This window comes from Kogia breviceps, chromosome 2 (assembly GCF_026419965.1).
Source record: "Kogia breviceps isolate mKogBre1 chromosome 2, mKogBre1 haplotype 1, whole genome shotgun sequence".
NCBI lineage: Eukaryota > Metazoa > Chordata > Mammalia > Artiodactyla > Physeteridae > Kogia > Kogia breviceps.
Window position 1 is genome coordinate 157,989,600 of NC_081311.1, and position 25,674 is coordinate 158,015,273.

Here is a 25,674-nt window from a genome sequence, read left to right on the forward strand (position 1 = left end):
CGCCTGCCAATGCAGGGGACACGGGTTTGAGACCTGGTCCAGGAAGATCCCACATGCCGCGGAGCAACTAAGCCTGTGCACCACAACTACTGAAGCCCGCGCACCCTAGAGCCCACGCACTGCAACTACTGAGCCCACGCTCCACAACTACTTAAGCCCATGCCCTCTAGGGCCCGTGTGCTGCAACTACTGAGCCCATGTGCTGCAACTACCGAAGCCCGTGCACCTAGAACCCTGTGCTCCACAAGAGAAGCCACCACAGTGAGAAGCCTGTGCACCGCAACAAAGAGCAGCCCCTACTCGCCGCAACTAGAGAAAGCCCACGCGCAGCAATGAAGACCCAACACGGCCAAAAATAATTTTTTTTAAAAGGTACATACTGTATTTAAAGAATTTTTTAAAAAAACAAGTAATGGAGGGTGGTCAGTGAGAACCAGGCTCTCACTGGTCAGGAGGAGAGTTAGAGACAAGCAAGAAGGGAAGGCTAGAATGAAGCCTGCCGTGTGGTACTGGATTAAAGTCAGAGACAGCAGTATGAACATGTTTTCTTAATATATATTAAGAGGATACATATTAATATAACAGAGGATAAACACAGAAACACTTATCACTATTTATGTATACATGGGACAGTAAACAGTATACAGCATATGTATTCTACTACAGATATATACATTACTCTAGTTCTATCCCCAAGAGAAAACCCTGACACGCCAGTAGCAAGGGGCAATCCCAGACTCATATCTTGATTTCTAAATGCAATTTTCCAATAAAGGCAACCAGAGCTCCTTGGAGAAATGGCTGATTCCTGAGCCAGAGAACATCTTCCAGTATCAGAAAGCAGCGAGGTGTTTTTTAAAAACTGAAAATTAAAATGAAAAGGTCATATCAAAGGGACACAAGAAGCCAAAATGAAGGAATTCCTAATGGCCAAAGTTGGAACAATGTAACAGAATAAATAATGTGCTGTTAGATTATAACCCAAAGAATAAAATAAATATCCATGAGTCCACACTGATATATATAACTGAATGAATCAATGGGGAAGATGAGATGATCTTACCCACAAAAGAATTCAAAATAATTTATGTAGAAATCCCCCTTCCAGGAGGTAAAGCTTAGCCCCCTCACCATCTGACTGTGGGCTGACATTACTGACATGCTTCCAAAGAACAGAGTAGAAAAGGGAAAAATGGTAACTTTAGAGAGGAGAAACCCAACAAACACCACCTTAACCAGGTGATAAAGGTCAGCATCACCAGCTGTGTCATGAGGATGCCATGTACTCCCTAAGGCATATGTCAAAACCCACAGATACTCCCTGATATGTGATAAGAAGGGACTTTTCCTTTGTGATATTCTCTCCAGAAACCTTTTAACTACAGGCTAGTCATCAAAAAAAAAAAAAAAAAAAAAAGAGAGAGGAAAAAAAAGAACAACAACAACAAAAAACAGACACAAGCCCAGATTAGAGGCTATTCTACAGGCCACTTGGCCAGTGTTCCTCCAAACTGCCAAGGTCATGAAAAATAAGGAAAGACTGATAAACTGTCACAGACCAGAAGAAACTAAGAAGACATGACAAAGAAATGTCATGTGGTATCCTGGATTGGATTTTGGAACAGAAAATTGATGGAAAAACTGTTGAAATCCAAAAAGTATAAAGGTAATACTAACATAGCAATGTTCTTAATTTTGACAAATGTAACATGATAACTGTATTTCTTTGCTAGGGCTATTATAACAAAGTACCACAAACTACGTTTAGGTTTTAAACAGAAAGTTAATGTCTCAGTTCTGGAGGCTAGAAGTCTGAGATCAAGGTGTCAGCAGGACCACACTCTCTCTGAAGGCGCTAAGGGGAGGGTTCTGTTCCAGGCCTCTCTCCTAGCTTCTGATAATTCTTTGGCTTGTTGCAGCATAACTCCAATATTCACATGGCATTCTCCGTGTACACATATCTCCAAATTTTCCCTTTATATAAGGATAAATTATATTGAATTTCCCCAGTAATTCCTACTTCAGTACAACCTCATCTTAACTAATTACATCTGCAATGAGCTGACTGGCTGTAGGGAGAAACCACCTACCATGGGTCCTGAGGCTTCCCTGCACTTCACTGCTGTGTAGTTCATGGATCCAAGGGCCTGAATGCTCTTCACCTGGGTCATTTTTCAGGCCTGCATTTGCTGCGAGAAACTTTGAAGAAAATGTAAAGTCTCCCTCCAGGACAGTGAGCTGGCTTGCTTACAGTGTGTTACAAACCGGTAGGTTCCCCATATTCAGTACTGCTGCCCTGTAATGCAACCCACTACATATGAATACATTCATTTGGGCCTTCTGTCTCCCCTGTGGGCCTTGGGGAGCAAGGGAACCAATACAAACCTGAAGCTCAGTGCTGCTAATGGGGTCACTAATAACTATGTCCTTTGTCTCTAACTCAAGAGTTGCATATCTTTTGCCAGCATCCATGGAATAGTAACAAGCTAACTACTAACTTGTTATTGGGGTAAAATCCTATCCCAGACCCAACGTTGTCTAGCCAGACCGAAAGCCCTCCACTTGCCCCATTCCGATCATAGCCCTCACCCTCCCTTCAAAAGTAACAACTGTCTTGGTTTTTATGATAAACACAAAGTGTACATCCATAAACATCATCTACCCATTTTTTTAAAAATGGATATATCTTTCAAGTCTTTTAAAATCTACAGGTTCTGCCTCCATTCCTTTTTTTTCTTCACAATTTGTTGAATAAAACAGGCCTTTTAACCTATAGAATTTCCTAACACGGATGTTACCCACTTATTTTTAACAGCTGTTCATTCTTAGATATCAATTTAATCAGTCCCCTACTGATTAGCACTGGGTAATTTACAATTTTTGCTATTACAATGGATGCAGGAATATCTTTAAGCATCGACTTTCCAGCACTTAGGTGAAGTATTTTTTTTTTCTTTTTTTTCTTTTTTTTTTTTTTTTAAACAATATCACTGCTAGCACAATCAAGAACATAGATTTGAATTCAGGTCTGTCTAACCTTATTACTTTTTTTGCGGTACGCGGGCCTCTCACTGCTGTGGCCTCTCCCGTCGCGGAGCACAGGCTCCGGACGCGCAGGCTCAGCGGCCATGGTTCACGGGCCCAGCCGCTCCGCGGCATGTGGGATCCTCCCGGACCGGGGCACGAACCCGTCCCGTGCCCCCCTGCATCGGCAGGCGGGCTCCCAACCACTGCGCCACCAGGGAAGCCCAGGTGAAGTATTTTTGCAGGACATTTACAGAGGGTCAGACTTTGAGCAAAGAATATTACAGAATCTTCTGTTAAAAGCCACTAGAGGGACTACCCCAGAGGTCCAGTGGTTAACATGCCGTGCTTCCACCGCAAGGGGCGTGGGTTCCATCGCTGGTGGAGAACTAGGATCCGTCATGCCGCCCAGCACAGCCAAAAAAAAAGCCACTAGAATGGTAAAATTCATGAACAAAGGATCTTTTTTCCCCCACCTGAAAAGTTCATGGCCTTCTTAAAACCTGAAAACGACTATTGGTGCATTAATAAAAAACATTCACGCAAAAGAGCAGAAGGGAAAAAGATGAAGTCTGCAGTATTAGTGTCATTTATGTATGTTAATTAATTCTGCAGAAAAAAATCTCTTTTCCAAAAATATCATTAACTGTTAGTTAAAACCTAGAAAAGGCTTCTATGAAGAGAAATTTCTCATATTAGGAAAGATTACAGAGACTAGAGTCAGAAATGAACTTCTCATACAACCCAAATTTGTGGGTGGGGGGGTGGGATAGAAGGGGTAAGGAGAAAATCCATTCAATGGATATATGTGAAGGAAACTTGCTAAAATGCATGGACACCATCAACACACAGCCCTGTGCTGAACTGAATGCATGAAGTCTGCCAAAATAATATCCCTGAGACAAAAATAACTTAGAGGACTTCCCTGGTGGTGCAGTGGTTAAGAATCCACCTGCCAATGCGGGAGACACAGGTTCGAGCCCTGATCTGGGAAGATCCCACATGCCACAGAGCAACTAAGCCCATGTACCACAACTACTGAGCCCGCCCTCTAGACCCCATGAGCCACAACTACTGAGCCCGTGAGCCACAACTACTGAAGCCCGCATGCTCTAGGGCCCATGCTCCGCAACAGGAGAAGCCACCGCAATGACAAGCCCACGCACTGCAAGGAAGAGTAGAACCTGCTCACCGCAACTAGAGAAAGCCCATGCGCAGCAATGAAGACCCAACGCAGCCAAAAATAAATAAATAATTAATTAATTTTTAAAAATAAATAAATAAAGTAACTTAGAACATACACTCTGCTGGAACATGGAACTATTCTGGCAAAATCCAAAATAGCAATATTTCCTAAAGTGTGCAAAGAGATGTTTATTGCAGCTATGTTGAAGGAGAAAATGGCCCATGGTCAAATAAGCTTGGGAAAAACTTAAACCAATATAAAGTTTAATTCCTATAAGACTTTTCAGTCTTTAATAGGCAAATACGCAATGCAAACTTTTAAAATACAATGAGCCGCATAGTTCTCACTTGATTAAAGAACTTTTTATTTTTCATGGACCAGCTATCTCTTGGGACTTGTATTTTTCAGGTTACATTTTGGAAAACACTGTCAGAGACTTCACAAACATTGAGAGAAATGAGCCTTTGCTTTGAGGAAAATCAAGTGCCTGACACATAGCAGGTATCCAAAAACTGTTTAATAAGCTGAATGAATAATCCTTCATTCTACTAATGCAGTCCTGCTATAACAGAAGCCTAAAATAAGCTTCACACTGTGGATACCCAAATCCCAATCTCAAGCACATACCTTTCACTATATGTAACATTCACTGCCGCTGAACTAAGTTACAACTGAAAGACATACCCAGGGAAATATCCTACCTTTTGCAGAATATGATTTATTTTGACATGTCATCCATTTCCAGCCAATATTAAAGAATGCCATTAAATTTAAATTATTATAACACAAATATGGCAGCAAAGCACAATACAAGTACGATTCATAGAATCAAAAAACATTTAATAAACGCTGATTACTCAAGCTTCACTCAATCCTTCCTGACTTCAAACTGGGTCGGTAAATTCCTCCATATGGAAATAGTTTATAGAGAATCTCTCAAACTGTCCTTAGCTGTGCTCTAGCTCTCACCTTCTGTGATATCATCTATCCCATCTTCAATTATTACCTCTAAACAGCTGGCTCAAACCTACACCTGTACCTTTACTTTTCCAGAGGCCCGGGCCCTTATTCCAAATGCCTGCTACAATTACAGGAGTACCTACGTGGCACCCCAAACTCAACTTGTTAAAAACCAAATTTACCAAGAAATTTCTCTCCAACAAATCTGTCTCTCCTCCTCTGTTCCCTATATCAGGTAAAGGTATCACCATTTTCTCAGTCAACCAAGCACAAAATGTTGGTGTTGATTCCTAACTGTTCTCCTCCCCTCTCTGCCAACAACTTGAGGTAGTTACCAAATACCAGAGAAACTAGTGCTAAAATGATTCCATCCATTACTTTCTACTCTCATTGCCCTAGCCATACGGCATTATTATAATTTTCCTTTTCGGCAGATTTCCAGAATTTTTGCCACATGGTCTATCCTTCACACTGCGTTCAGAGAAATTTTGCTAAAGCCCAATTCTAATCTTGTTAATCCCATTCAAAAATGTTCCATGACTTGCCATTAATTTCAAAAACATCCAACTTTACTTGACATGGCCTTCAAGTCTCTCCACATCTGATCCCAGGTAAACTCTCCAGACCCACCATTGCACAGCACTCTTTACAATGGAGACTCAGAAAGCTGAGTGTACCCTCCATTCTCCTATCTCACAGCTCTTGCCACAGGAATAAACATATTGCATAATAGAAAGAAAACAGATTTTGGAGTCAGATGGACTCAAACGTTAGTTTTGCCACTCACTACTATACACCTAGTCTCAGAGCCTCAACTTCTGTGTTTATAAAATGGAGATAATAGTATCACATTTAGTGTTACTATATAAACTCTCACTACTTCCCATCTCTACCTATTGAAACCCTAATCATGCTTCAAGGCCCAGATACAATAAATGACTGCGCTCCAGTAAGCTTTCACTGGTTACAAAGTCGACATCAGTCAAGTTCTTTGCATGTACAAAGCAAGCACTTAACGTATGTCTGTTCAAAAGGCATAGATTATAAATTGGTTGATACTGATTCTAGATCATCTGCACATACAGAATATGAACACGACTGCTGTCATGAAATGGCATGTGCAGTTTCAGTTCATGCAGTCCAACCAGTATACCTTCATATTGAAAAGAACTACTTTCTGATGGAAAAAAGTCTTCTCCACGTCCAGGTCAAAATTATATGGAAAAAACGAGCTTCTGCATATTAAATTAAATGCTGTGTAAGAGTTTTAAACATTATGGAAAAAGAAAAAAATTTTTTCTATGAATATTTTTGTTGTAAAAATATGTCCACATCAGCCTATGTATATAAAGGAGACCTCATTAATAGGGCCTACTAGCTTGCAGTAGCTTGACAAACTATCTGCAGAAATGCAGAACCTTTGCCTCCTTTCCAGGTTCAGGTCCATCTAATATCTTTGAAGGGTCACAAGGAATGTCACACTATTATCACAAGTCAGTCCTATCCATTTCTCATAACGCTGCCTACAGTTCCGCCATCAATGGCATATTTCCATCACTCCGCTATGAAGTAAAAAAGGCTCTTGCTCTATTAGCTCTCTTAGAAGGGTCACAGGAGGAATTCTTGGGATACAGCTTCTCCATCTCTGAAGCACATGTTAAAAGCCAACATTGGGAGCTAGTACCATTAAGTCTTTAGGCCCTGATGAGAGTCCAGTTTACCTTCCTTTCTTCAGTGTGGTTTATGCCCCAGGTCACCACAGCCCCACGGAATCTGGATTGTCATGTCTTTCCATTCCACTTGTGCACATATCTAAATATGAATCTAAATATAAACAATAACATTGTTCTAAGTTCTTTTTCCAGGAAATTCCTCAGCTCCCATGTATATCAGCTGACTAAAATAAATAAGGGTAAGAAATTCTAGTTTTCATATGCCCATCTCCGTGTAGGCTGAACTGAGGAACACTATGCAATAGTTACTTAGTGTTCACTCTGCCACAGGCTGTAGAGTGCAGTAGGTAGTCTATGGAGCCAGATAACCTGGATTCAAATCCCACCTCCTGTTTACCAGATGTGTGACACTGAGGCATACTACTTAGCCTCTCTGTCCCTTAAATTCTGATCCATTAAATAGGGATAAGACCATGATCCCTTTACCCAAACCCCTTGGGTCCAGATGCATTTCAGAATTCAGAAAATTTTCTAGATTTTGGAAAGGTAACACAGTACGTATTATATAGTATATAAAACATCCTAAGTGGAGTCTGGTTCAGTACACTGTCACCAAATGCTTTACTACTTCTGCACCAAACCATGAGTATTAACACTAGTTAGGATATGGATAAAAAGAGTTTCAAAAGTATGTTCAGATCATATTTTGCCACCAAATGCATTTACCACAAACTAACCCCAAACCAAACACAAACTTATGATTTTTGAGGTTTCAGAATTGCAGATAAGGGACCTGTAGTATCTGCTCTGTAAGACTATGAGAATCAACTCATTTAATATATATCAAGTACTTAGAATAGCACCTGGCATAATACCATAAGTGCTATATCAGAGTGACTTGTCCTTTTTACATGCAAGGTACTTGTCAGGCTGCATGAGGGTGTCTTTTTTTTGACTATACAACTCTTTTATTGAAAGCACTTAACAGAAACACTGTTGAGAAATGCTGAACCAAGAAATTTCTGAATTATCGTACAATAACATGATTCTATAATGACATCCAGGCCATTGTTCTAATCCTTTAGGGACCACATTCACATCTCGGTATCAAACTTTAAGTCTACTGTCTCAGAAATTTGTCCAGGGAGTAAGAGATGCAGGTAAATGGGCGTACAAATTTTTAGTATTGTAGACTTGAATCCTGAAATATGTAAGAAGAGACACAGAGAGACTTATGCCATTACTGACATTATTACCATTTATGGGTAAAATACAATTTTTCTGACCACAGGAATGAAACATTTTAGACTTTACATTAATATTTTGCTCTGACTTTACTGAAGTTGTTGAAATAAAAGTAAGGTGTTTGGCAAACTTATGGTTACCAGGGGGTAAGGGGGGAGGGATAGATTGGGAGATTGGGATTGACACACATAACACCACTATATATAAACTAGATAAGTAATAAGGACCTACTGCATAGATGAGGGTGTCTCAGTCCGTTCAGGCTGCTATAACAAAAATACCATAGACTGGGTAACTTATACAACATTTAATTCTCACAATTCTGGAAGCTGGGAAGTCAAGATCAAGACGTCTGCAGATTCAGTGTCTGGTTAAGTCCAATTTCCCAGTTCACAGATGGCTGTCTACTCGCTGCTTCCTCCCTCAGCAGGCAGAAAAGGTGAGGGATCTCTCTGGTGTCTCTTTTATAAAGGCACTGATCCCACTCATGAGGCCTCTGCTTTCCTGACCTAATCACCTCTTAAAGACCCCACCTCCAAATATCAACACACTGGCAATTAGATTTCAACATATGAATTTCGGGGGGACACATTCAGTCTATAGCAAAGATATAGAAAAATGAATAAAAATCATTTCTTCCTTGCAGTGTGATAAACTAAGACCATCTAAGCTTTGGAATGGTACTACTAGTACAATAGTAGCTAACATGTATAAAATGATTATTATATGCCAAGCACTATGCTAGATTTTTTAATGAATAATTTATTATTCATAAGCTCTCTAAGATGGATACTATTATCCCCATTTATTATATATCAAAAAAGGAGGCTGAAAGAGACCAAGTAATCTGCCCAAGATTAAGTAGCAGACCCATTATTTAAACCCAGGCATTCTGACTTGAAGATCCATCCTCTTATCCATGACCTTATGCCACCTCCAACAAGTTATATGAGTCAAGTTTTGACACTATAAAATCGGAAACCGAAGTGTACCAAGATCAATGAAATCTGCCAGTATTTCTCTACTTCCCTAACAACAACATTTTAAATTGCAACATTATAATCTAATAATGCCAGGAAAACAAAGTCCAAACTTACCAAATGCTGCAGTATGATATTAGTCCTTTTGGATGAATTAAACCTGAAACAAATGTAGAATACAATGAACACAGTAATGTGGGTAGTCATGTTTCAATGTATAAATACTACATTCCCTTTTGTTTGCTTTAGCTTCCTTGAAAAGTTATTAAAACAAAAAGTATTCTTTTAAAAAGTTTAATTCTCATTCATTGTGGTAGAAACACAAAATGGTACAGCCACTTTGAAAGAAAATTTGGCAGTTTCTTACAAAGCTAAACATACTCTTTTACCATATGACCTAGCAATTGCACTCCTTGGTACTTATCCAAAGTAGTTGAAAACTTATGTCCACCTGCACATGAATGTTTATGGTAGCTTTATTCATAATAGCCAAAATGTGGAAGTAACCAAGAGGTCCTTCAATAGCTGAATGGATAAACAAACTGTGGTATATCTATACAATGAAATATTACTCAGCAATAAAAAGAAATAAGCTATCTTTCCACACAAAAAAAGAGGAACCTTAAATGCACACTGCTAAGCAAAAGCAGTCAATCTGAAAAGGCTATATACTGTATGATTCCAACCACAGAACATTCTGAAAACCATGGAGACAGTAAAAAGATCAGTGGATATCACAGGTTTAGGGGAGGGAGGAAGAAAGGAGAGAACAAGTGGAGCACATGGGATGTTTAGGGCAGAGAAGCTAGTCTGTACGGTCATAATGGTAGAGACTTGTCATTATACATTTGTCAAAATGTTCTGCTAATTTTCTCTGTAAACCTAAAACTGCTTTTTAAAAAAAAGTTAAGGGCTTCCCTGGTGGCACAGTGGTTGAGAATCTCCCTGCCAATGCAGGGTACATGGATTCAAGCCCTGGTCTGGGAAGATCTCACATGCCGCAGAGCAACTAAGCCCGTGTGCCACAAATACTGAGCCTGTGCTCTAGAACCCACGAGCCACAACTACTGGAGCCTGTGCACCTAGAGCCTGTGCTCCACAACAAGAGAAGCCACCGCAATGAGAAGCCCGCGCACCACAACAAAGAGTAGCCCCCGCTCACTGCAACTAGAGAAAGCCTATATGCAGCAACGAAGACCCAACGCAGCCAAAAATAAAATAAATAAATTTATTTTAAAAAATAAAGTTAAAGAAAACTGCTAATTTTTTAAAAGTTTGATACGGATGCAATAGGCATTCTCAGACATTGCTGTGAGACATATAAATTGGTATTGCCTTTCCAGTAGGCAAGCTGGAAAATTGGACCCACAACCTTTAAAATGATCATACCCTTAGACCTAGTAATTTCACAGGCATTTGTATTAAGGAAACCTCAGACACGATCAAAGTTTGATTTACAAAGATGTCTGCAACCATTATTTACATAAGGAAAAAACTGGAAACAGTATCTAACAATATAGTAATATTTTTAAAACTGTCATCTATACAAAACCATTACATAGCCAAGAAAAATATGTATTTAAAAATATTTAAATAATAGTTATGACATAGAAAAATAGTCATGACAGAAGTTACGAAAAGAAAACTGTCAGGCTTCCCTGGTGGCGCAGTGGTTGAGAGCCCCCCTGCCGATGCAGGGGACGCGGGTTCGTGCCCCGCTCCGGGAAGATCCCACATGCCGCGGAGAGGCTGGGCCCGTGAGCCATGGCCTCTGAGCCTGCGCGTCCGGAGCCTGTGCTCCGCGACGGGAGAGGCCACAACAGTGAGAGGCCAGCGTGCCGCAAAAAAAGAAAACTGTCTACAAAACAAATACAATACAACTCTGTTATTTTAAAAGTGCTAGGCTAGGAATACAAAGCTTAAGATACAACTTAGCAAAAGTGATCAATAATAACAGAAGTGAGAATGGTGGAGGGTGGGGGAAACTGGGAAGGGGCATGAGGAAACATGGAGTGTTGGAAGTTTTCTCTATCATGATGATTACACGACTGTTCACATATATAAAAGTTCGCTATAGACTTCAGAATATAGTACATTTAAGTACTTCGTGTATTGATACTTTCTAATTAAAGTAAAAGTAAAAGCAAAGCAACATGGGGGAGGGTAGTGACTGGAGAGGGCATGAAGAGGGCTTCTGGATGCTGGTACTATCTTGTTTCTTGATCCAGGTGCCACTGAAATGAGTATGTTCATGAAAATCCATCAAATTGTATCTTTAAGCTTTGGGTCTTTTAAAAAGTTCCCCAAAAGTCATCGTTCTTGCCTTTGAGAAACTCAAAGTTTAGTGAGAGAGATGCATATAAAAATACCATAATTAGGAAGATACACGCATCTCCTGCTTTTCAAAAGTTCACTTTACACCACTTTGCTTTTTCCAAAGACCTACATTAGCACCTGTTTTCACTAATCCAAAGAAATCCAAACAGGATTATCACTTTTATGAAAAAGGGTGAAGAGCAAAAAGAGCGTTCGGTGTTTGTTTTGAAGCGAGATGTTATAGAGGCAGCATGCACCCCGAGCAGTGAGAGTGGCACCACTGAGCTCCTTCCGCAGGGACTGCACTCTGCATCTCAGCACCAAGTGATCAAAGACTACAACTGTGGGAGCCTCTGTGCTTTATCTCAATTTGTTTTGTACATCCATTAGCAAGATGCGTCATAAGATAACTGCTTCTTCACTTTACACCATTTCGGCTTATGCGAGGTTTCACAGAAATGCTCTACTTTGGGATAGCAGGGGAAACCTGTACTGGGATACAAGAAGTGAGATTTAAGATATATGGAGAGAGGTCAAAGCTGAGATCAGTAGCAGCAGGCTGACAGGAGCTGTGCATATGCAAAGACACAGATACTATCTGATGGACCTGATAAATTGCCAATTTATTAATTTTATTAATTTTTCAAGGATACCTTGAGATTATTTGAAGGGCAAAAGTTTAGCTGAGACATTAAGAAAAAGGGCAATATGACCATTGTTACCACTTGTAACCACATTGTAGTTGACTGAATTCATAAAAATATTTGTAACCTAACTTACTTCAGAATTTGTATTACTTTCATTGTCTATTACATTCAAATTGAATACTACTACAAAAAAAGAGGAAAATCACTAATGTAAGTCAGTCACACTTCACATTCCTGGACTAGCATATTTTGAATTTGCCTTACCACAAGTAAAATATTCTTATCCTAAGCCAGTAATTCCACAACTAGTCTGCACAGTAGAATCACTTGGGACTACTGTAAACATTCCAAAGCACCAGTCACATCCAAGACCAATTATCAAACTCTGGAGATGGGACACAGACATAGATATTTTGGTTTTTTTTGTTTTTTTTGCGGTACGCGGGCCTCTCACTGTTGTGGCCTCTCCCATTGCGGAGCGCAGGCTCCGGACGCGCAGGCTCAGCGGCCATGGCTCACGGGCCCAGCCGCTCTGCGGCATGTGGGATCTTCCCGGAACGGGGCACGAACCCGTGTCCCCTGCATCGGCAGGCAGATTCTCAACCACTGCACCACCAGGGAAGCCCAGATATTTTGTTTGAAGCTCCCCAAAAGATTCCAAAGTTCAAACAAGTTGTCATTAAAATCAATACTTTATAAAATTTAACCTGGGGGGCTTCCCTGGTGGTCCAGTGGTTAAGACTTTGTCTTCCAAAGCAGCGGGTGTGGGTTCAATCCCTGGTCAGGGAGCTAAGATCCCACATGCTTCTCAGCCAAAAAACCAAAACATAAAACAGAAGCAATATTGTAACAAATTCAATAAAGACTTTAAAAATGGTCCACTTCAAAAAAAAAAAAATTAACCTGAAGTGACAGATCCTTATTTAGGGGTATTTTTAAAATAGAAATTTCATATAGACTTTTAAAATCTGAGCTATACTTACCCTAAAGCACCACTTCTAAAATTTTTTTCAACTTAACTCAAAAAACTTCCAAAAAGAAAAATTAAGTATCAAAAAATTTAAGCACTAATTTCTTTAGATCCAGAATAACTTTGAATTTCTTAATGGCCAACACCCAAATGCCAGTTCAAGGCTAATGAGGATGCTGCCAGATTGGCAGGTTTTATGTAACAGTTTAAGTACTACCTGCAGCATAAAGAATAAAGAAAGAGAAACACAAGGCCTGGCTTCAAGTCCCAGTTTTATTTATGAGATAGAATTTTATTTCACTCAGAGAAAGGCAATGTAAACCTACCAAATGCAAGTTTGAACCACTGTGTATGGCATTTACAGGTCAAAAAAATCTCTGGACCAGTTACTATAAAGCAAAATAGAAAACAAACCTAAGTACAACTAAGTTCCCTGCCAGATTCTATACAATCATATTACTTCTATATGTTCCGATTTATACTATAAGCTATTATTTATACTATACAGCTATTATTTAAAATCTGGTATTAACTTTTATATCTCAGAAATGTATTTGCATGTTCAGAGTCTCCAAGTAATTCTGAATTTATGGTCTCTTTCCTTCCTTTTGACTCCCAAAGTGCCATCTGGTGGAAGGGAAGAGACATGCACATTCCAGCTACTACTAATTTAGTAATTCACTTTATCAGGCTTATTTCCTTCAAGTGATTGTCAACTTGGCTGCTAGCAGCAGTTGTTCTGAAAGTGTGGTTCCTGGACCTACACAATCAGTTTACCTGGGAACCTGTCAGAAATGCAAATGCTTCATTCACCCCATTCCATACCTACTGAATCAGACACTGTGAGGTAAGGCTCATAAATCTATTTTTAACAAACGCTCCAGGTGATCCCCATACATGCTAAAGTTAAAAACGACTGTCTTAGAAGGATGAGAACCTTATCGTTTAGAAGATTTTTGATTATCCAATAAAGCACACATGGGCTTACTAAATTAACTTTTCATGAAACTGTTTAAGATGACGATATAATAAAAATAGTACTTAATGAAGATTATTACAGCAGAACTAGGCATGGTAGAATGTGAATAGAACAGAAAATCAAGTCCAAGGCCAAGTAACTCAGGCATGAACTGATGAACACCAGCTGTGGAAACAAGGCAATGATTTACTGAGTTATTATGAAGTAAAAACTCAATGGAAAAGAAAAAGAATTATGCCAAAAATGACTACAAGATTTCATGCCAGGAGAGCTAGGAGAAATAGGTACTGAAAAGCTTGGGAAGGAAACTAGCTGGTTTGTAGGATGAAATATGAATTCCATTTTGAATTTGAGGTTGTAATGACCTAAGTAGTGAGTGGAGAAGAAAGACTGGAGGTTGAAAGAAAAGTTAGAACTAAAGACATTTCAGGAAGTCACATGTGTAGACAATCACTGAGGCCTAAGAACCTCTAAGCTCTCTATGAGGAATAAGTGAGAAAGCTACAGTTGAAAGCTATGGCCTGAAGGCTGCTTGAGCCTACAAATGTGTTGTTTGGTTAGCAGTGTTTTAAAATGACAAACACTTTAAAATCAAGAGATTTCAGTTAAAAACACAGCTTTCCAGCTTTTCCAGACAAACTGGTAGTTCTGGAAACTCTGGGTCTACACACAGCAACAACAGCCAGGCTGAAAAGCTGCCTTTAGAGAGAGTGCTCTCTATTGCTCACTAGTTCCCCACTAATCCCCAATGCTGCCACCTAGCCAGCACCATTCCTTCTGGGCATCTGCATTTGGGTTTGTGACTCTTCGACTAAAAAAAAAAATAATAAAAATAACAGAGAATCAAATATTGAGGCTTCAGAAACAACTACCCAGAAGTAAAAGAAAGAGAAGACAGGCAGCCCAAGAAGCAAACCAAAACAATATAGTTCAGCAAAACACAGAGGAGATGAAGAAGGGAATAAGCACTATTAACAGCTTAAAGATCAGTCTCTTTGAAGGGGCTCCCTGAGCCCCTCTTCCTTTCTAAACCTGGCTCTCTTTTCCTTTAAGACACTTATCAGACTTGATAACTAGGTATTACTTTTGTTTAAATATTTGTTTCTCATCTGATCTCCTTGGACTTTAATGACCTGAAGTAAAAAACAATAAGAACAAGCAGTCCAGGGACTTCCCTGGCAGTCCAGTGGTTAAGAATTCTCCTTCCAATGCAGGGGATGTGGATTCAACCCTTGGGATTCCTGGTCGGGGAGCTAAGATCCCACATGCTTCACGGCCAAAAAATCAAAACATAAAACAGAAGCAATATTGTAAAAAATTCAATAAAAAGACTTTTAAAATGGTCTACATCAAAAAAATCTTAAAAAAAAAGAACAAGTAGTCCAGGTTGGCTACAGGATAACAGATGTGCCTAGAACACTATCTCTCAGGAGCTGTAACAGGACAGTAAGTATTGTTGAATGCACGAACTAAACTGGAGCTTAATCTTTGAAACCCAGCTGGGAACTTTTTATTTAATTCCACAAGTAGGAGGACACCTCTAAGAGCTTTTGAGCAGAGGAATGGAAGGCACTGAAGTAAACTTCAGCAAGATTAATCTGGCAGTCATGTGCAGAACCTATTCAAATTGGGAAGAGATAAGTCCATTAATCAAGTTTCTGCAAAAGGAATAAGTGATAAATGAGAGGATTGTTCAAATTCGAATCAGCAGGAAGAGCTAAGGATTGGGAGAACTTAGATAACTTTAGGAATCTAGAAGAATAGATAGTGCTATGAAGTTGAAAGTGCAGAAGAGGAATAAGGGTTGTACTTATGTACAAATGTATATTTGAGGTGCAAAAGAGACATTCAAGTGGTTGTGACTAGTACTAGAGCTCAGGATAAATCAAGGTTAGACATACAAATTTGAGAGCTATCTTCAGAGAGAGGTACTTTACTGGGGAACTACAACAGTAACAAAAAATTCCAAGGGCTGTATTGGCACTAGGGCAAGATAAGTAGTGGAGAGTGGTAGTAGGAAAGCAAGACAGTGCCAAAAAAGCCAAGGGAAGCCAGGGTTCAAGGACTGCCCAACAATGTCAACCACAGCACAGGGCCCCTAGTTCCTCTCAGAAAACTGTGGCACCCTATTCCTTAGTACATTTGTAATTAGGCTGTTAAGACTGGATGATACTGGCCTCAGGTCTCTGCTTTGCCAGGGTAATACCCACTCCAGGGCTGGCCCTGGAAAAGGCATCTCTGATCAAAGCCCCCAAACCAGTCCAGGACTCACCCAATCAGTCTGCACCATGCAACTGGGCGTGCAACAAAGCCAATCTGAACTCTGGGAATGACAGATTCTTTCCCAAGTCAGTTAATTTCGTTAACAAACATGTCTTCCCAATTTGTTTCTCAATTAATTCGGTATTTGCTCACAGCTTCAAAAAAGCAGCAGCAGTGATTATATGTACCGATTTTCTTTATATCTGCCAACTTCCTCTGTGAGCTGGTTAGAGACACAGACAACTAATTTCAAGGTATTTAAAAAAAAAACAACGAAGAAAGAAAGCAACTCTTCGATTTTTCTTCAAATACTGAATACCAGGTTCATGGATACAAGATTAAAACAACTAGACACATTGCCCTAAAGCTGAAAGTATTCTTAACTCAAAAAACCACTCCCATCCCTTTGCCCTACAGCAAAATCCAAGACTAAAAACCCCCAGGAATTTCAGCTGTGAGGAAATTAGCCAATTCTCCCTTCAAGCAGCCTGAGCTGATATCTGGTAATGCATGGGGGCAGGTGGTAGGCCTCAAGACTGCTGCAGCCTAACTTCCTACAGTGATTGCTACCAGATTTCCTCAGCTGAGCTCAAGCTGCACTGAGTAGCACTTTCAAAAGTTAAACACGTTTGCACACATACTCCCCCAAGCCGAGCTGTGCGGCTGCAACACTCGCCTCAAAGTTCCAGACAGCTGCACTAACGCTGGAACTACGCGACAGAGCTGAACAACCATCACACCACAAACACAGATAACTGGCAAAGCACGAGCGTTTGTTAGCAGCACAAAACATGCCACAAAATTCCAAGTTGAAACCCTGCGTGTCCCCCAAACTTACTCAACTTTGAAAAAGGAAAGAAACGGGGGTCAAGGCTGCATTAAGAGCCAGAGAGGCAGAAAACGAAAGTGATGCTGCAAAGAAGGTGCTAGAAGGAGTGACAGCGAGACCCAGAAGAGGGCTGAGGGTGGTCCAGGCGGGTCGGGACTCGGGTCTGAGAGCTGCGCCTCCAAGGGCGACTCGAAACTTCAAGGCCAGGCAGTCCCCACCCCCCCGACCTCTTCCACCCGGGCGAGCGCAGCCGATGAACTTGCCCTAGGCCGCTCGCTCACTCACCTCGACATGAGTCTCCACATCTCCCGCAGCCCCACAGCCAGAACACTCGAGCCTAAAACAGCCCCGACCCGGCAGCCCACTCGCTTGGCTCTTCACGCCAGACGTCAGACCCGCCCACCGCCGCCCGGCGCCGCCGGACACAGACTGCAAGTCCTCCAGAGGGCCAGAGAGGCCTAGGGCAGGGCTTAACTGCGGTGCGGCGCTGAGGGGCGGGGCGAGAACCACTGACTGAGGAAATGGTTGAGGGAGATGGGAGGAGGGAAGGGGCGGGGGCTGGTGAGGGGCGGGGCAGGGCTGAAGGAGCGGTCAGAGAGCAGAGGCGGGCTGAACCGGAGGGAAGAGTGCTTGCTAGGGGCTCTCCTGGGAAAAACGCAAGTGACCTAGCCAGCTTAGTTTGACTAGCAGAGACTGACAGGAAAGACTTTTCTGGAATCTTAAGATTTTTTAAAACTAAAAATGTAAACTTGGGACTTCCCTGGCGGTCCAGTGGTTAAGACTCCGCTCTTCCACTGCAAGGGGCAGGGGTTGCATCCCTGGTTGAGGAACTAAGATCCCGCATGCCCTACGGCGCGGCCAAAAAACATTTAAAAAGTAAACTTAGTATTCTTTTTTTTTTTTTTTTTTTTGTTTGGTTGATGCTGTGCGGCTTGCGGGATCTTAGTTCCCCAACCAGGGATTGAACCACTGGACCGACAGGGAAGTCCCTAAGATTAGTATTATATTCTGAGAATCAAGCAGATGAAATACACGTAGTAAGAGGAGGACATTTACTGTAATTTATTCCTAGCCTAACATGGCAGAATTTCTTTCATATTAGGATTGAGGTATTTCCGGTTTTTTGGAAAGTTATAGTTCCCCAATCTTCCTTAATGACAGACAAGAATTGTCTCCTTAAGAGTTGATATATATGTCTTCAACTAAACTAAAAGTTACTGTTATCAGCAAAAGCATAAAATTGCATCTAGAAAGTAGCCTACTCTTGAATGAAACTAAAATTTAACTCAACCACTAGTATCAACTATTATGTAGATACAGAAGAATGTTCCTCTGCATCCAGATACACCCAGATGTCCAGCAGCAAACATTTCATCACCACTGAACCACTGACACATTTATCAGGAAGGAGGAATTCAGGGAAGAATTTCAGAGAGAGGGGATTTAAAGGAGTTAGTCTTAGCAAGTTGACATCTGAGAATATACTGTCAAGCCTCTGGTCAAAAATTACCTTTCTACCTAGTCAAATATAATTACCAAATACCCATTGAAGAGAGGGCAAACAGGCATCACAGAAAGAACTCCTGACCTACAATTCAGTTTTTAACCTGCTGTGGGAAATTGTTTTTTGACATCACCCTCATTCAGCGTGCACAAAAAATGAACAATCATCAGCATGGTTTACTGGAAAGACCAAGGGCTTTCCTGAAAGCCCAAGATTCAAATCTTCCCTGTCCCCCTAGCTTCATGTATGTGTAACCTGTGTCTCACAAGGCCCCATGCTAAGAAGGAACCTGCCTTTGGTTTAATGCTCTGCTTGTAATAAATTTTGAACAAGGGACTCTGCATTTTCATTTTGCACTAAGCCCCACAAATTATGTCAGTCCTGACCTGCCTTTAGCACACTAGTTTAGTGTGCTAGTTTAGTGAATAGTTTAGTGAATTTGGGCAAATTATGTAACCCAGGACCTTTCTCAAAAGTGTTTGTATTATTTTGGACTAAGAATTCTAGTTGCAGACAATCCACAGAATGGGAAACAAATTTGCAAATGATATATTTGATAAGGAGCCAGTATCTACAATATGTAAAGAACTATTACAACTCAATAATAAAAAATGACAAATAGCCCTATGTTTTAGATGGACGATGGATTGAAAAGACAGTTCTCCTGGGACTTCCCTAGTGGCGCATTGGGTAAGAATCTGCCTGCCAATGCAGGGGCACGGGTTCAATCCCTGGTCTGGGAAGATCCCACATGCTGCAGAGCAACTAAGCCCCTGCACCACAACTACTGAAGCCCGCACGCCTAGAGACTGTGCTCCGCAGCAAGAGAAGCCACCGCAATGAGAAGCCCGTGCACCACAATGAAGAGTAGCCCCCACTCGCCACAACTAGAGAAAGCCCACTTGCAGCAACAAAGACCCAACACAGCCAAAAATAAATAAATAAATTTATGAAAAAAAAGACAGTTCTCCAAAGAAGATGTACAAATGATCAATAATCATATGACAAGGTGCTCAACATGCTTGGCCATCAGGGAAGTGCAAATCAAGACCAAGATAAGATATGACTTCGCACCTACTAGGATGGCTACCAAAAAGACAGAAAATAACAGGTGTTGGTGGCGAATTTGGAATCCTGAATACACTGCTGGTAGGAATGTAAAATGCAATGGCCATTTCAGAAAAAACGTCTGACAGTCCCTCAAGTGGTTAAACATAGAGTTACCATGAGACCTAGCAATTCCTCTCCTGGATATACACCCAAGAGAAATGAAAACATAATCCACACAAATCTTTATAGGAACATTATTCATAATCACTAAAAAGTTGGCCCATATGTCTAACTGGTGTATTTTTTAAGTGATATATCCACACAATAAAATATTATTTGACAATAAAAAGAAATGAACTGCTGATTCAAGCTACCACATGAACTTTGAAAACACTGCAAAGTGAAAGGAAGCTAGTCACAATCGACCACATTTTGTATGATTCCATTACTATGAGTGTCTATAATAAGCAAATGTATAGAGATAGAAAGTAGACTAGTGGCTGCCTAGGTCTTGGGAGGAGTGGTGGGACAACTGGAGGGTGACAGCTAAGTCATGTGGGTGTCTTTTTGGTGTAATAAAAATATTCTAAAATGTATTGTGATGGTTGCACTATACTAAAAGCCACTGAATTACATACTTTAAATTGGTAAATTGTATGAAACGTGAATTATATCTCAATTTAAAAAAAAGAATTGTGGTGCTCCACATCCCCATCAACATTTTGTGCTGTCAGTCTTTTTAATTTTATCCTGCTGGCGTGTGTATAGTATTATCTCATTGTGGTTTTCATTTACATTTCCCTTGTATCTAATGATATTGAGCACTTTTGCATATACTTACTATCTTCTTTTGTAAAGTGTCTGTTCAACTCTCTTGCTCATTTTTAAATTGGGTTATCTTTTTATTAAGGTTTGATGCAATAATTATCAATTGCTGTTACAAATTACCCTAAAATTTAGCAGCTTAAGACAACAAACATTTCTTATTTCTCTGAGTCTGAGACTCAGAAATCAGAGAGAGGCTTAGCTTGGTGGTTCTGGCTTAGAGTCTTTGCTGAGGTTGCAGTCAAGGTGTTGGCTGGGACGACGGTCATCTGAATGCTCAACGGCGGCAGAAGGACCCAGTTCCAAACTCACTGACAACCTTGTTGGCAGCCTTCAGTCCCTCGCCATAGGGGCCTCTCCATAGGGCTGCTCACAATATAGCAGCTGGCTTCTTCCAGAGTAAGGGATCCAAAAGAGAGAACCACCAAGACGGAAGCCACCATATCTCTTATGACTTAATCTTGGAAGTGATGTACCATCACTACTGCCTTATTCTATAGGTCACACATACTAGCCCAGTACAGTGTGGGAGGAGACTATACCCACCAGGGTGTGACTACTAGGAGGTAAGGATCATTGAGGGCACTTTAGAGGCTGGCTACCACTCTTTTCTTTTTTTTTTTTCTTTTTGGCTGCATTGGGTCTTCGTTGCTGCACACAGGCTTTCTCTAGTTGTGGCAAGTGGGGGCTACTCTTCGTTGCAGTGGGCGGGTTTATTGCGATGGCTTCTCTTTTTGCAGGGCACGGGCTCTAGGGTACGTGGGCACAGTAGTTGTAGCTCGTGGGCTCTAGAGTGCAGGCTCAGTAGTTGTGGTGTGTGGGCTTTGTTGCTCCACAGCATGTGGGATCTTCCCAGACCAGGGATTGAACCTGTGTCCCCTGCATTGGCACACGGATTCTCAACCACTGTGCCACCAGGGAAGTCCCTGGCTACCAGTCTTGAATAGTTTTTTCTTCTCTCTTGCCAATCAGTCATCGAGGCATACCAATTATTTCCTTGAAACATCTCTCAGATTTACCCACTCCTCTTAACACCCCACTGCTACCATTCTAGTACCCACATGTAATTCATTCCAGATCTAACTTCTCTCTTCTCTCTCAACCATCACATCCTTCAATTCCCTCTGCATTTTATTGATAACAAATCTTCCTAGGATGCCACTTTTGACTTTTTATTTAGCTGCTAAAAACTCTCCCAGTTTCTATAGCTATGTTGTTCAACATCAGACACAAGTGATTACTGAGCACTTCAAATGTGTCTAGTACAACTGAGGAACTGAATTATTTTAAATTTAAATTTAACAACTGAACCAGCACTTAAAAAATTTTTTTTTAAATATTGATTACATATGAGCCACATCTGGGTGCTCTTTCTTTCCATTGCCCTCTTTCTTTGGTAACATGGAATCTCACACAGACTTGTGGAATGTCTGCTTCTCTCTTGGTGCTTTATATAGTCACTGAAGGCCTATTATGATCCAGGTGCTATGTTAGGTGTTGGGCCCTGCAGCCTTGGAGGTTACATGGTGCTATGGAAGCACATAGCAGGACCACCTGTCATAGTCTAAGAATCAGAAAAAGCTACTCAGAAGAACTGACTGTTTTAGATATAGGAAAACTCTGCACAGATGAAGCAAAACATGACTCCAGCATTCTGATAGTGGCAAGGAGTGACAGGATGGCATCAGATGACAAAGGGTCTATGAAGCTACCTTATGGATATTTAAGCAGAAATATGACAAAATCAGATTTGAATTCTATCAGTATCACTTTGAAACATGGCCAGTTTTTCTGGCTCCCACATCCTTTCCTATGTCTTTTCTACACCTTCATACTAACTTGACTTTTAAGAGGTTTTGACTTGCCTTTGTTTGTTTGAGCCCAACTCTATTTCGTGACAGCATCTCACAATATCGCTTTTAAATCATTATTTATTTACTTATTCATTTTGCTTTTGTCAAACTTACTAACTGGCCAATCTGTTTCTCATTTTCTGAACTCTGCATAACAATCTGATTAGCTTGGTTTAACTTTTTTGAGCTATAATGGGTCACCTTGGATCATGAGGCCCTGGGGTTTAACCATCTATTTGGGTACTGGGGATGTTTATGAATTCCAAGATTAGGTGGGTTTGGCAGGCAATGATGGGTTATTTCTCAGATCATCAACCAGTATCCATGCCCAGTGTACTGATTCAAAGAACAGCTGATAAAGATAGGAGCATTAATAAAATAGGGAATTTCAAAAACAAAGATGGTTTCTGTTAGAAAAAAATGTGTATGTGTATGCATAGAAACATTCTAGAAGAATATATACCCAAAATGTTAGCAGCAGTTATCCCTGGCTGGTGGTGGAAATAGGGGAGACTCATTACTTCTCTATTATTATTTATATTTTCTACTGTTTCTCTTAAGAGTAAATAATCGTTTTGTAACAAAAATAAAAGTGATTTTTAAGGACATAAAAAATATTACAGGGCTTCCCTGGTGGCACAGTGGTTAAGAATTGCCTGCCAATGCAGGGGACACAGGTTTGATCCCTGGTCAGGGAAGATCTCACATCTGCGGAGCAACTAAGCCCACGCGCCACAACTACTGAGCCCGCGCGCCACAACTACTGAAGCCTGTGCACCTAGAGCCTGTGCTCCTCAACAAGAGAAGCCACCGCAATGAGAAGCCCACGTGCCACAACAAAGAGTAGTCCCCGCTCGCCGCAACTAGAGAAATCCCGCACACAGCAACGAAGACCCAATGCAGCCAAAAATAAATAAATAAAATAAATAAATTTATATTTTAAAAAGTTACACAAAACCTACCACATTTTTCTTTATAGGTAATTCCCAACATACTTTTGGGATGAGTTTTTTCTTTACTACATGCACTGGGTTTCTAGAAAGTTGCCACCGGGTGATGAACGTATCACATCAAAGAAGATTGAAAGGCTTACGTTTTTCCATAAGGTAGTGCCTCCAAAACAGATTTCTTACAAAAAAACCTTTCATACATTGCTTGATTTTGCATGCAAAACTCTGTCCTTAATAATTAAAATTAAAATACATGCATAACTCTTACATACACAACATAAGATATAACACTGATATTATAAAGCTCTGTATTTTCAAAAAACGTAAACCTTGGTACATAATAATAGTACAAATGTCTATTTGCATATTTCTAATAATTTGCATATTTCTAATATGCAATGTCAAATTATCTTCATTATTTTAAAATATGGATATTATATCGATACAGTCTTGAGGAGCTCAGTTTTAGCAATAAATATTTTAAATTACCACTAAAACATCCCCCAGTGAGTAAATGAGTAAATTGACCTGTCCTACCAAGTTTGGTAAGTAGAGTTACAAATACTGTAATGTTAGCAAATCCAACCGGGACCTATGTAATCAGGAAAATATTTTATAATAATTATAGCCTTTAGGGCTTCCCTGGTGGCGCAGTGGTTGAGAGTCCGCCTGCCGATGCAGGAGACACGGGTTCGTGCCCTGGTCCGGGAAGATCCCACATGCCACGGAGCGACCAAGCCCGTGAGCCATGGCCGCTGGGCCTGCGCATCCGGAGCCTGTGCTCCGCAACGGGAGAGGCCACTACAGTGAGAGGCCCGCGTACTGCAAAGGAAAAAAAAAAAATAATAATAATTATAGCCTTTAAACTCTTCTAGGTTTCCCTACAATTCCCTAGAATTGTATGTATCTATACACAGCAATAATAATATGTAAGTAGATTAAAATTTGCCTGAAAGTATTCATATACTTCCCTCTTATGAACATTGGATTTCTTAATATTTGGTATTTCTTTGGAGGAGGAGAAATAAAATCAAATGACTGTCGAAATAGTATGCTTTTCCACTCATATGGGAAGACTTTGAGTCCTTTTCAGAGTCACTTTTGTATTGTTCTGGTGTTTGGTTGGTGAGGCTTGCTACTATTCTTAATGCTATATTCACTTTCCCAATGGAAGATAAAGATAGAGGGTAAGGAAAGAGAAAATTGTGAATATCAGTGTTCTGTGCAGCTGCAATGCTCAGAAACCCTCCTTTGAGACCCTTGCCTCCAAATCCTAAATTAAAAAACCAAAACAACACATCCTATGTTATTAGTGGTAGGATCAATCGAAATTTGTAAAATTTCTGCCTATATTTAGGAGCAAAATACTCACTTAAAACAAAAAGACAGTGCAAGGCAAGACAAAAATGTTTCATACGTGTTTTTAAGATCCAGGGATGAGGTAGGAAATAATTCCCAGCTGATGAAAAATTTATGGTAAATGGTAACATCAAAGATTGCTTTTTTTCAAGTTTTAAGTTGTGACTTCAACAACAACAAATGAGAGACAGCTGCTGCTGTGCACTCATCTCCTCCTAGACCCTGGAGTATGTTGAGGACAAAACCTCCATAATCACCCAGGAGATAAAACTATCTAAAGGGATGGTGGGCAGGAGACCAGAAATGGCAGTGGAGAAATGCATGGTGACTGGAAATTAGCGTCCTTTTCCTCATCTTGGTGTCAAGCAATAGTCTGCAACTTTCATTTAACTCATTGGTCCTCACAGAAGCATCAGCTGAACCACATTTGTTGCTATTTCCAAGATAAAATTTAACCGTATATGTCAGGTAATATATTTAACTATTCTTGTGAAAAAAGGAGAGGAAAAATATCTATGATGAAAAGAACTGGGACTTCCCTGGTGGTCCAGTAGGTAAGACTCCTCACTCCCAGTGCAGGGGACCCAGGTTTGATCCATGGTCAGGGAACTAGATCCTGCAAGCATGCCGAAATTAAGAAGTCCACATGCCACAACAAAGACCCGGGCAGCCAAAATAAATATGTATTTTTTTAAACTGTTTTTTTTAAAAAAGAACTATGTGAACAACAACAACAGGAGACAAGTATATGTTCTTTCTAATTTTCCAATGTTTTCTTCCCATTTATAACATTTCATTTGTGGAAACTCAAAATTAATCACAATAAGCAAACATTTCAGTAAACATTTCAGTGTCAGTACATTCTATAAGAAAAAACTTGTGAAAAGCATTTAGGATCAAAAGTTCAATATCTGTGAAGACATTATGAAAGCTAAAATTATTTTTAAGTTGTGAGGTGTTAGGAGTAATAGTACAACCCCATTGGCAAAATACATTTGTCTCCTAATATTACCTAAATAATGACGAACTTTATGTATCATAGAAGGAAGTTACTAAACTAAA

General features: G+C 40.3%; 1 protein-coding gene across 4 annotated transcripts in view; it reads right to left on the minus strand.

The window, feature by feature from the left end:
- The window catches only part of HIBCH (3-hydroxyisobutyryl-CoA hydrolase), a 91,159-nt gene extending 73,561 nt beyond the window's left edge, over window positions 1-17,598 (minus strand). The window contains exons 1-3 of one of the 4 annotated variants that reach the window (XM_067026452.1): window positions 17,357-17,582; window positions 9,186-9,228; window positions 2,091-2,189 (exon numbers count right to left, since the gene is read on the minus strand). In XM_067026452.1, coding sequence (XP_066882553.1) covers window positions 2,091-2,171 — 81 coding nt within the window. In that variant the 5' untranslated portion in view covers window positions 2,172-2,189; window positions 9,186-9,228; window positions 17,357-17,582. Of the gene's footprint in view, window positions 1-2,090; window positions 2,190-6,891; window positions 6,995-9,185; window positions 9,229-17,356 lie in introns of all 4 variants that reach the window. The other 3 variants (XM_067026453.1, XM_059054675.2, XM_067026454.1) reach the window with 3 other exon arrangements.
- Between the last annotated feature and the right edge of the window lie 8,076 nt (window positions 17,599-25,674).